The 12,688-nt window shown below is 51.5% G+C and overlaps 1 protein-coding gene across 33 annotated transcripts in view; it reads right to left on the bottom strand.

Annotated features, from left to right (window-relative positions):
• The window catches only part of ABLIM2 (actin binding LIM protein family member 2), a 198,499-nt gene that overhangs the window by 89,973 nt on the left and 95,838 nt on the right, over positions 1–12,688 (bottom strand). For all 33 annotated transcript variants that reach the window (XM_017861079.1, XM_017861059.1, XM_017861063.1 and 30 more), the window contains 2 exons: positions 7,695–7,782; positions 473–531 (listed from right to left, as the gene is read on the bottom strand). In XM_017861079.1, coding sequence (XP_017716568.1) covers positions 473–531; positions 7,695–7,782 — 147 coding nt within the window. The remainder of the gene's footprint in view (positions 1–472; positions 532–7,694; positions 7,783–12,688) is intronic.

Below are 12,688 nucleotides of genomic sequence, written 5' to 3'. Positions count from 1 at the left end.
TTGGGAAGTGACTGTTCATGAGGGCTCTGCCTTCCTGAATGGATTGATGCCATTACTGTGGGAGTGGGTTAGTTATCTTGGGAGTTTGACCCCCTTTTTCCTCTTTGTTCACGAGCTCTGGCCCTGTCTCCCCCTCCTGCCACAGGACAGCTCTCACCAGATGCTGCACCATGCTCCTGGATTTCCCCACCTCCAGAACCATGAGCCAAATCAACTTATTTTTAAATAGATTACCTAGCCTGTGGTATTCTGTGATATCAACAGAAAACAAAGATGCCCTTGTTCCCCCTGTATTATTGCTCACCTGTCTACCTGTTTACCCTCCCTACCTCCTAAGCCTCGTTGCCCCCATCCTGCAGCCTGTGGGACTGGACAACAAGCCTGTAGAACCTGGTCAGTGTCCTCTTAATGGTACAAAGGTTGTGCAGGAGCAGTGAAGAGTACATCAGAGACACCAGTAAATGCCACCAACCTTGTTTCTGTCTTCAGTTCTGGCTGCTTGTCGACATGCCGGGTGCCAGATGGAGGAACCTGTTGACAAATTCCCAAGAGAGAAATGATTAGAGTTATTTCCCACATTGCAGGGGCCTGTGTGGAAACACAGAAGAGGGAGCAGATCCGTGCACAGACGTGCACTCGGTCTCCACCCTTCAAGCGTCCCTGAGCATCCTCTCTGCGCTGGAGTTAGTGCCGGGCAGTGGGTACCCAGATCCCAGTGCCCGCCCCCAGGGGCTCACAGCCCAGTTGTGGGATGGAGGCAGGAAATAAACAGGGAAATGGCTGCTGTGCACAACTGCTCCCACAGGAGGAGGCATAGGGTCTTGAGGAACCTGGGGGGCAGGTGGAAGATTCTTCTCCGAGGAGGGGGTGTTTGAAGGGGTTTCAAGTCCCTGGCTAGGATGTAGGATTGACTGCCTGCATGTTGAGGGCAATGGCTGGGCCCATCTGCAGAGACAGCTGGGGCTGCAACCTGGGTGGGAGCCAGCCTTGGGGAGGAGGACTTGGCAGGCAGGGCTCTAAACTGAGAGGTGGGAAGAGAAAACTTCAGCTGGGAAGTGGGCCTGCTCCTCAGGGTATGGGGTGAAGAACAGGTGTGTTCGGTGGGAGCTAGGCACAAGGCTCAAACACTGGCCCCACTCTGTCACTAATTTACTCAATCTCTGTGGCTTCTTGTGCCTCAGTTTCTCTAGCTGTCAGCTCTGCCCAGCCACCCATGTCAATAGCCACTACCATCAACATAACAAGGTCATCCAGTACCAAGTGCCCCCAACATCCCTGGCACTCTGGTCTCTTCTAATTCAACCTCAAACTGCCCCAAGTCTTTGGTTTTCTTTTTTATTTTATTTTTTCCACCTAAGAGTGAGCTAATACGAATTCTACCTTGTCAGGTCACTGGGTGAAATTAATAAAATTAAGCAGAGGTAATAAAGCATCAGAAAAGTGCTTTGTGAGTTGTTGTATATAAATGTTAGTTGCATTAGTGCAACCCTTCTTGTGCATGGGGGATGCAGTGAATGTCAGCTCTCTCTGCCCACCTTCCCATCCTTCAGAACCTGGGGCACTTGCACCTCCTGGGGCCTCCCTGAGCCTCAGCCTGACCTGCCGCCCCCTACGATGGGCTGGCACCGTGCTCACACACCCAGCCTGACCCGCTGCCCCCTGCCATTGGCTGGCACCGCGCTCACACACCCAGCCTGACCCGCCGCCCCCTGCGATGGGCTGGCACTAGGCTCAAGCACCCAGCCTGACCCGCCGCCCCCTGCCATGGGCTGGCACTGCGCTCAAGCACCCAGCCTGACCCGCTGCCCCCTGCCATGGGCTGGCACCGCGCTCACACACCCAGCCTGAACTGCTACCCCCTGCGATGGGCTGGCACTGCGCTCATACACCCAGCCTGACCTGCCGACCCTTGCGATGGGCTGGCACCGTGCTCACACACCCAGCCTGAACTGCTATCCTGTGCGATGGGCTGGCACTGCGCTCATACACCCCTGCTAGTTGCATGGCTGCATCTCCATCTCTCACCTGCCACTCCCACGAAGGTGAAGGCTGCGGCCAACTCGTGTATCCCACAAACAAGACGTACAGGCTAGCACACGGTAGGGGCTGAAAAGTGTGTGTGCAATGAAGGAACTTATCCCATCTCCTGCCTGCAAAGCCCTTGGGGTCACATAGATTTCATGGAGGCTCCTTTCTGAGGACACAGCAGTAACTCTGAGCTCTGAGAGATGGTGACTGGGTTACGTGTGTGAGTGCATAGAAAACATTTCTTGTTTATAAATTAAAAAAAAAAAATACGGCCATAAACATAATAGGGCCGGGCGAGGTGGCTCACGCCTGTAATTCCAGCACTTTGGAAGGCCGAGGTGGGTAGATCACCTGAGGTCAGGAGTTCAAGACCAGCCTGACCAACATGGCGAAACCCCGTGTCTATTAAAAATACAAAAATTAGACAGGCGTTGTGGTGGGCACCTGTAATCCCAGCTATTTGGGAGGCTGAGGCAGGAGAATCGCTTGAACCCAGGAGGCAGAGGTTGCAGTGAGCCAAGATTGTACCACTGCACTCCAGCCTGGGCAACAAAGAGAGACTCTGTCTCAAAAAAAAAGTAATAGATGTTTCTTATTAAAAGTTATAGAAATCTTTAAAAAAAAGTGTAAATGAAATCAAAATCATTTCTAATCTATCACCCGCTTTTTGTTGGCTGCCTTTTGTATAGGTGTACCTACAAATGGAAGGGGTTCAGTGTGCTTACACAATCTTTCTTTCTTTCTTTTTTTTTTGAGACAGGGTCTCACTCTGTCACCCAGCCTGCATGCAGTGGTGCAAACACAGCTCACTGCAGCCCCCACCTCCTGGGCTCAAGCAATCCTCCTGCCTCAGCCTCCCAAGTAACTGGGACTAAAGGCACATAGCACCACACGCAGCTAATTTTTCATATTTTTGTAGAGATGGGGTCTCACTATGTTGACCAGGCTGGTCTCGAACTCCTGGGCTCAAGCAATCTGCCTGCCTCGGCCTCCCAAAGTGCTGGGATTACAGGTGTGAGCCACTACATCCAGCCCACAGACACAATTTCATATCTTACATATTTGCTTTAAAACGTCTTGTACATTTCCTCAGTTAATTAAATATCAAAACATGCAACTTTAAGGGCTACACAAAATGGATAGATAAGAATTTTATCTCTCTACTCCTCTCCTGATCTTTCTTTCTTTCTTTTTTTTTTTTTAAGACAAAGTCTCTCTGTTTCCCAGGTTGGAGTGCAGTTATGTGATCTCAGCTCACTGCAACCTTTGCCTCCCAGGTTCAAGAGACTCTGGTGCCTCAGCCTTCTGAGTAGCTGGGATTACAGGCATCCGACACGGCATCCAGTTTTTGTTTGTTTGTTTTTTTTTTGAGATGGAGTCTCGCTCTGTCGCCCAGGCCGGAGTGGAGTGATGGGATCTCGGCTTACTGCAAGCTCTGCCTCCCAGGTTCATGTCCCTGCCTCAGCCTACCAAGTAGCTTTGACTACAGGCACCCACCACCATGCCTGGTTATTTTTTTCTATTTTTAGTAGAGATGGGGTTTCATCATGTTAGCCAGGATGGTCTCGATCTCCTGACCTCATGATCTGCCCTCCTTGGCCTCCCAAAGTGCTGGGATTACAGGCTCCCGGCCCACACCATTTTAGTAGATACGAGGTTTCACCATGTCCTGAACTTCTGACCTCAGGTGACCCATCCACCTCAGCCTCCCAAAGTGCTGGAATTACAGGCATGAGCCACTGCACCTGGCCTCCTCTCCTGATCTTTCTAACATTTTATTTATTTCTAAATAACATTGTAAGGGCTCTATTGCACACAACTGGCACATACTTCCTGGAAATGGAGTCTTGGCTCAAAGAGTGGGGTCATGTTTAGGGCTCTTGAGATTTTTTTGGCAATTTCCCAATTTTCACCCCTACTAGCTGCATAAGAAGCCTGTGTCCTTGACTTCTTACCAACATGGGGCTCACGCTTCCTTTTATCTTTTATCCCAGTGGGAAAAGGAGTATCTCATTATTTTAATAACGGACATCTCCACAATTAGCGGGATCTAACGCCCCACCCCATGTTTACGGGAAAGTCCACGGCAGGAGTGGTGGTGGATTGTGGGGGTTGGCCTGCCTCATCGCCCCGGAGACCGTGGGGGTTGCTGGGGCCCATGCTTTTCAGAGCTTTTATTGCAGCAGGATTTGCCAGCCAAATAACATCTGCACAGAGCCGCGACATCCCTGGAGGCTGCACAGAGGGTCTCGGGATGACCAGGCAGGGTGGGGGCCCCAAGGAGGCCTGTGCCAGGGAGCAGAGCCTCAAAGCCACACAGCTGGTCAGACCTGTCATTGTTCAGACTGAGAAATCCAAGTTAGGAGAGGGAATGGGCCTGGGTTTGACACCCCACAGAACCTCACAGCAGAAGTGGGGGCCGGCCTCAGGCCCGTCCTAAAGGGCACCTTTGTTCCTGAGATGAGGTTACCCTTGATGTGAACTTGTGTCCCCGAGCTGCCGTCCCAAGGCCATTGTGCTCAGCGTCCACCGGGCCCCACTGTCTAAGGGTGCTCTTTACTGTGGGGGCCAAGCCCCACGCAGAGCAAGCCCCCGGCCCAGACAGCCTGGCACTGCTGGGACGGTCCCAAAGGACCCTTTGATGGGCTCTCGAGCAGAGACTCAAGGGACTCAAGGAACAAGCGACACTGGGGACGAGGCTGTCCTGTCTGACATCACCCCGCTGGGTTCTGCCTGAGAAAGGGAGGTCTGTGTGACCCACGGCCCTGTGACGATGGCTGCATGAGGTCATTCAACAGCCTTCAGGCACCTGCCCGGCAGACGCTCTGACAGCAGCTCTCCCCCACCCGGCCCGGCCCAGCTGGCTTCTGGGAGCACTAGAGATGGAGAATCTTCAAAAGGGAGCTGTGGCTAAAGAGATGAAGCCTCAATACCAGACCCATCCTCGCCAGGGCCCCTCTGCCCCATCCCATCCATCATCAGGCTTGGGGGCCGCACTCCAACACACAGCCCTGTCCCACCAGTGCTCCCCGGGCCAGGCCTTTGGGTCAGACTCCTCTGAACCCTCTTCTCAATTAGGCCTCGACCTTTGCCCAGGTCTCCACCATCACCCTCCCAACCCATCCAGTCTCAGGCCTGCCTGGCCCAGTTTCTGCGAGAATCCTGCAAAATCAGTTTGGCAGGAATCCCCCAGCCTGGAAGCCTAATCTCCCTCCACTTCTGATTGAGTTCCTCATCCCTTGTTTGATGTCTCAGTCCTCAGCCTGTCTTCAGCAAGCATCTCGTGGGGCCAATTCAGCAAGAAGCCCAGGACCTTGAGCGACTTTCCACCCGCCGCCCCAACCCTTCTCATTGGCTGCGATCCCCACTGTCTGCTGTACTCAGAATCTCACCCCCTCTCTCGTCCATTGCGATGGTCCTGACTCCTGTTGGGAAGAGTCTTCCTTACCGGTTTTAATGAGTGCCAGAATAATTTTCTTTAGCAGGGAGGGCTCAGGGAATGAATAAGCAATACATAGCGGGGTGGTCGGAGTGATAAGTATAACTCTAGGGGCCTCTCTGCAAGAAGAGTGATGGGGCTCAGAACATGCCACCCCAAACAGGACTAGCAGGCCAGAATGTGCCACCCCTAACGTGCCCCTTTGGCATAAGGGTTATTTTGAGTTGATTACCGAGGGAAACAGCAGACTCAGAAAAGCATTGAAAACAAGTAGAAGTGACCATTTTATAAGGGGAATTGAGATCTCCAAAAGAAACCTCCAACTCTAAGGGTGTCTCCTCTCTGCACCAGGAAGATGAGGATGACCCGAAGTCCCCGGGTCTCTTCTCAGTGGAGAAGGCACACAGCATACCTCCCCCTTGCCTAAGGTGCCCCCCTGTCCCCCCTTGCCCCCCCACTCAACATAACTGTGCCTCCCGACACCCTTCCTTCTTCGTTGTAGGGAATGCTGTTGTTTCAGACTGAGGTCAAAACTGCCTCTGACGGCTGGGTGCGGTGGATTACACCTGTAATTTCAGCACTTTGGGAGGCCAAGGTGGGCAGATCGCCTGAGGTCAGGGGTTCGAGACTAGTCTGATCAACATGGTGAAACCCCATCTCTACTAAAAATACAAACAAAAATTAGCTGGGTGTGGTGATATATGTCTGTAGCCCCAGCTATTTGGAAGGCTGAGGCAGGAGAATTGCTTGAACCCAAGAGGCGGAGGTTGCAGTGAGCCAAGATCTTGCCACTGCACTCCAGCCTGGGCAACAGAGCAAGACTCCATTTCAAAAAAAAAAAAAGAAAAGACAAGAAAACCACAAAAACAAACCAAAAAACCCAAAACTGCCTCTTGGAGATCTGCCCCTGCATGTCCTCATTTCTCTGGGCTACCTTTGCACATACACAAGATGCATGTGTTAATAAGCTTCTGTTCATCCTTATCTTATTAATCTGTCTTTTGTTACAGGATCTGTCCCAACTAAGAACTATAAAAGGTAGAAAATTATGTTTCTTCCCCTTCTAGGAGTCATTGGCTCCCTCCTCCCCTGCCACTGGATACCTACATTGTGAAGGAATAAAGGGTAGCTGAATGCTACCATCAGAAGGTTAATTTAATTGTGAAAATGAGAAGCTATGAGCTAAAAAGGGTTAATCTGGGAGGAGGAGAGATGACCAGTCCTCAAGTCTTCGCTCTTTCTTCAGGTCTGACAGCCCACAGGACACCCCGCCTTTGTGAATGACAGTGATTTTTTTTTTTTTTTTTTTTTTTTTTTTTTTTGAGGCGGAGTCATCGCTCTGTCTCTGTCGCCCGGGCTGGAGTACTGTGGCCGGATCTCAGCTCACTGCAAGCTCCGCCTCCCGGGTTTATGCCATTCTCCTGCCTCAGCCTCCTGAGTAGCTGGGACTACAGGCGTCCGCCACCTCGCCTGGCTAGTTTTGTATTTTAGTAGAGACGGGGTTTCACCGTGTTAGCCAGGATGGTCTTGATCTCCTGACCTCGTGATCCGCCCGTCTCGGCCTCCCAAAGTGCTGGGATTACAGGCTTGAGCCACCGCGCCCGGCTGACAGTGATTTTTTAATGGTGAGTGGGTTTGGGGCATTTCCCATGGGGCCCGTTAGAAGTGTGCTACGTTTTCCTCCAAACCCTCCTTTCACCAATGCTCTGTGGGGCTGGCTCTTCCCTTGCTCCTGGAAGAAAGACTTGGCTGCTGCCAGTGGCCATCAGTACCTCGTTACCAACCTCCTTTGTGGACAGAGGGGTTGCAGCAGGCTGGGGTGGTTGGGGCAGGAAACACCTAAAACTCCTAACTTGGACTCCCTGAGCTGGGGTGGCTGCCTAGAAGGGGCCTAAAGTGGCAATGGATGTGAACAGGCTGTATTTGTTTAAGCTTTGCTACTTGGAGCCAAATAGCTAGCACTTCTGGGTGCTAGTCTTTGGCTTGGTCCTTTTCCTTTCTTGCTGGTCTTGGGCTCGCTGAGATCATTGGACAGACAAGGCAGGCTGAGGAGGCTGGCCTGGCACATGTCCCCACCCTGCCCTGCTGGCTCCCTGCTGTGGCTGGGCTGTTCGTGACCTAGCGAGATGACGCTGTAACCAACCCATTCGCACCCAGCATGTGGTGTGGACCTCGCAGAGTGTAGTTCCTTGCTCTAGGGGACCAAACAACACAATTTAATTTGTACCTTGAAGATACATCTCTTCGCCTTCTGCAAACATCTGGCCGCACCTGACACATAGCGCGCAGGAAGGGTGGTAGTGCTTCTCCCCGGCCTGTAAAAAAAGCACAAAGCAGTGTTTCTACTAAAGCCAGAAAGGTCATCTGGGTCACAGTGCCCGGCATGGACACAGCACACTCTGCGCACAGGTACTCAGGGGATACTGGAAGGGCCAGCCCCCACCATTGGGACCCCAGACCCCTGGGCAGAGCCCAGACCCAGGGGGTGCCCCAGGCTGTCCAAGGTGCCCTGTGGGGAGGCAGGGGGGGACTTGGCTGCACTTGCCCAGGCTGCATGAGCCCAGTGTGCAGCTCCCTGCCGCGGTAGTCTAGGAGGGGTCTGCCTCCTCCACCAGGCGGCCTCCACAGAGGGGCCTTGGTATCTCCAGAGGGAGCCGGAGGGGCAGGAGGAGGAGGAAGAAAAGGGGAGAGGGAGGGGAGGGAAAGATAACACGATTTCCCCAGGTGCAGGAATTAGGGGAATGGGGTGAAAAAGGATGAATACTTTCCTTTTCATATCTCTGTACTGCTCAGTATGTTCAACGAGCATTTTGTTTTTATCATTCTTGAAATTTATTAAATTAGATTACAAATGCTAATACTGAAATAACCCAAACAAATTACATTGCCTGATTTGGCTTATTTTTGCCTAGAGGAAAAAAAAAAACCCACCCCAAAATGCTGCCTTCACCCCCACATTCCAGCGCACACTTCCTACCCCGAGGGCATGGTGGGTGCAGCCTGTTGCTAAATGCGGATGCTAAATCCCCGTGGCTCAGTCTTTCCTAAAACGGGAAGAAGTTTCCTAATCCCTACCTACATTTGAATTTGTAACAACCAGTTTCCTGAATCAGTAAGTAAAGGGCTGAAATATCATTTTGAGCATCCAGTTTTCCCTGTCCTGTGCCTTCCCTAGATGAAAACAGCCCCTGAGGTAGCCCCTGTGTATTGGGAGGAAGAGCCCCAGAGCAGGTTTTCTCCTGCACAGAGCCTGGTGTGGCCTCCTCTGCCAAACTCCCGGCCAGGTGATAAGGCCATGAGTCTTCCAGCAAAGGGGCCCTTCCTGCAGGTGAGGAGGTCAACTTCAGTCCTGTCTGCCTTCCAGGGCCCGGGCCTCAGCACCAGCTGCCCCCTCCACTGGAGCATCCCTCCCACTCTCCCACTCCTGCCACCCTGACTGCTCTCTCATCCCAAATGCCACTTCCTCTCGAGAGCTTTCCCCGAACGCTTCCCTAATTTGGGTGTTCACAGTCCCATTTCCACACTGTTTGGGGATTACTTGCATGTATTCTTCCCCACTAGACGGCCAGCCTCTCAAGCGCAGGGCCTGGCACCTGGGCCATGTCAGGGAGCACCAGGTGCAGGGATCTCTCTGGACAGAAGGTCATGCCACAGCATCTGGCCCCAGAATGTGGGTGAAATGATCATTTCGCTGATCACAATTATTCAAACGTCCAGTGGTCTGAGTAGCACTCTTTTTATTTGTTTTTTGGAGACGGAGTCTCGCTCTGTTGCCCAGGCTGGAGTGCAGTGGCGCGATCTCGGATCACTGCAAGCTCCGCCTCCCGAGTTCACGCCATTCTCCTGCCTCAGCCTCCTGAGTAGCTGGGACTACAGGCGCCTGCCACCACGCCCAGCTAATTTTTTGTATTTTTAGTAGAGACAGGGTTTCACTGTGTTAGCCAGGATAGCCTCGATCTCCTGATCCATCCTCCTCAGCTTCCCAAACTGCCAGGATTACAGGCGTGAGCCACCGTACCCGGCCTGGTCTGAGTAGCACTCTTAAGTATAAATCAGAGATTGAGACAGCTTTGCAGTTTTAAAAATAAAAGTCACCAGGTATCAACATCACAGTTGTCAACTGCCAGCTCACTGCATTCATAATGAGTATTCCTGATTTTGTGGCCTGTGACTTGTCCTCACACCTGCTTAATCCAGGTGCCCCAACTTCACACTGACTTCCTCTAACAGCAGGAGTTCTGTGATAGCCACAGGGGACAGAAAGCAACCCTGCAGGGCAAATAAACCCTGCTGTCTCCATGGCATGTCTACACGGCACGTCCACATGTGAATCAAGAGAGAACACTGCTGGGACAGTTTCTTTCTTTCTTTCTTTCTTTCTTTTTTTTTTTTTTTTTGAGACAGAGTCTCCCTCTGTCACCAGGCTGGAGTGCAGAGGCACGATCTTGGCTCACTGCAACCTCCGCCTCCTGGGTTCAAGTGATTCTCCTGCCTCAGCCTCCTGAGTAGCTGGGACTACAGGCACACACCACCATGACCAGCTAATTTTTGTATTTTTAGTAGAGACAGGGTTTCACCATGTTGGCAAGGATGGTCTCGATCTCTTGACCTTGTGATCTGCCCACCTTGACCTCCCAAAGTGCTGGGATTACAGGTGTGAGCCACCACATCCAGCCTGCTGGGACAGTTTCCAAGACAATAGGCTTGAGCCCTCCACAGCGCAGTGATTATGGTCTCCACAGCTCGTGCCAAGAATCTCGTTACACACATTAACTTGTCGAGTCCTTGTGGCAGGGCTATGGGTATATTATTACTCTCACTGACCACAAGAGGCACAGAGAGGCGGAAGAGCGTGAGCAAGTTCACACAGCGGCAGGTGGTGGAGCTGCAGTTATAGCCCAGGAGGCTGGCCCCCGAGTGCAGAGCTTAAGCCCATGCCCAGGCCTGGCAGATGATCAACCCCTAGCCTGGTACTGATCTCAGGTCTGGTACGTGGACCCCCTCCTCACATGCTCGCTGCTACAGCTTGAATGTTTGTCCCTGTTAGATACAGTTAGGTTCCCTCTTCAAACAGCTTAGCCAGTTTCCCTGTTCTTTGTACTATAATTCCAAATACCCCCTTGCCTTTGCTGTGCCCCAACTTGTCTGAATATGCCTGGGCACGCCTGAACTTGCTACAAACCCCAGTCCACATTCCTTTCCTTATTAGGGAATAGGTTACTTTCCTAGTCCCTCTGTAAATGACCCCCTTTCTCTCACTTCTCACCTCCCTTATGTGCCTACCTTATCTAAGAAAGTTTAAATGTTTAGCCAGTCGGGACTAGTTCAGACTGTGTGGTCTGACCCTAGATAATAGAGGAAAGACGCAGAAGCAGAAGCTGCATTAGAGATAATAAAAACCCTGATTTCCTTTGTTCTGTGTGTGCTCACCATTGCTGCATACATGAGATGCACCCTTCTGCAGAAGTAAATTTGCCTTGCTGAGAAACCCTTTGTCCTTTGTCTCAGTGCTAATTCTTCTTTGTGGCACCGAGCAATTGTTCCCAACATCCCCTTCAAAACTCAAGTTGAAATCTAATCACCAGTGTGGCAGTATTCAGAGGGGGCCCTTAAGAGGGGAGCAGACTGTGAAGGCACTGCTGTCAGGATGGACTGATCCATTCATGGATTAATGGGCCATCATGGGAGCAGGATGGGTGGCTCCAAAGACAGGAGGAAAGCTCTGAGCCAGCCAGCATGCTTAGCCCGTCACCATGGGACTCTGCAGAAAGTTCCCACCATCCACAGGATGTGCCTCCTCCACCCCGGATTTGCAGCCTCTGTCACTGTAGGAAATCCATCCTTTCCTTTATAAATTCCCCAGGAGTTTCAGGTATTCTGTTACACATCACAGGAGTGAACTAACACACCTGCACCCTCGTGCCCTGAATGAACAACACAGAGGATGCTGGTGAACTGATCCAAGCCAAGAAGTTGGACACAAGAGAACAGGCCCCAGGTTGAGGAAGTTCAAAACCAGGCAAAGTGATCTACATGGCTAGGGTAGTGTCCGTAGCCCTTGGGGACTCACAGGGGAGCCTGGGGCACTGGGTCTGTTCTCTTCTTGACCGGTTCCATGGGTGTGTCCAGTTTGTTAAAATGTATCAAGATGCACAGATATAATTCATGCACCCCTCTGTGTGTATTACATGCCAACAAAGCAAAGACCTAAATACAAGGGCTAACACTGAAAAATGATTAGAAGAAAACATGCTGTTAAGAGGACTGGTGCAGTGGCTCACACCAGTAATCCAAGTGCTTTCAGAGGCTGAGGCAAGAGGATCACTTGAGGCCAGGAGCTCAAGACCCTCCTGGGCAACATAGTGAGACACGTTCTCTACAAAAAACATTGAAAAATTAGCCAGGAGTGGTGGCTTGTGCCTGTAGTCCCAGCTATTCAGGAGGCTGAGGCAGGAGGATACTTTGAGCCCAGGAGTTCTAAGTTACAGTGGAAGGGAAGGGAAGGGAAAGGAAGGGGAGGGGAGGGGAGGGAAGGGAAGGAAGAAATAAGGGAAGGAGACAGGGAGGGAGGGAGGACCGCTGGAGGAATCCCTAAGGTCTTCGGGATGAAGAGGTTTCCCAAGTGGTCTTGGAAAGATGTGTGGGAAACCAGAGGTCAGCGAAGAAATGATTCTAGGAGGTGGGAAGAAAGCTCCCTATGTTGGGAGGATGGTGTGAGTGGTTTACACCTAAAGGAATCTTTACAGGAGGAAAAAAAAAAAAAACATATATTTTTATGACCTTACAGATAGCACAAATCACCTATTTCAGGAAACCCCCACCAAACAAATTGGGCATTGAACTTTTATAGTTTTGAGATAACTCTTGGATGGCCCTTACTGAGGTGGTAAATTCAGCTAATCAGAAACAGGCCACAGGGCCCTAGAGCGCCCATGGGGAGACCCCTCCGAAGAAATCCCCCAGGGTGCGGCTCTGGGTCGTAGGGTGGGTGGGTGCTCTGTACCACCGTTCCTCCTGCCCCCCGTCCCATCTGAGAGGGGAGACATGGATATAAGCAGTAATGCCTTGTTTGGAGAGCATAGACACAGATCTGTGGGCTTGCAGTTCATTTTGCTGATAAATATTTCAATTGCCTCCCCTGTTATTTCCTTTCTACCACTTCCCCCTAAAATGGCAAACCTGTAATAAGAACATACTCTGTGTGTTGATAAGGAAATAGCT

Source organism: Rhinopithecus bieti, unplaced genomic scaffold (genome assembly GCF_001698545.2).
Source record: "Rhinopithecus bieti isolate Rb0 unplaced genomic scaffold, ASM169854v2 scaffold_60008, whole genome shotgun sequence".
Classification (NCBI taxonomy): Eukaryota; Metazoa; Chordata; class Mammalia; order Primates; family Cercopithecidae; genus Rhinopithecus; species Rhinopithecus bieti.
This window is presented reverse-complemented; position numbering and strand designations above follow the sequence as displayed.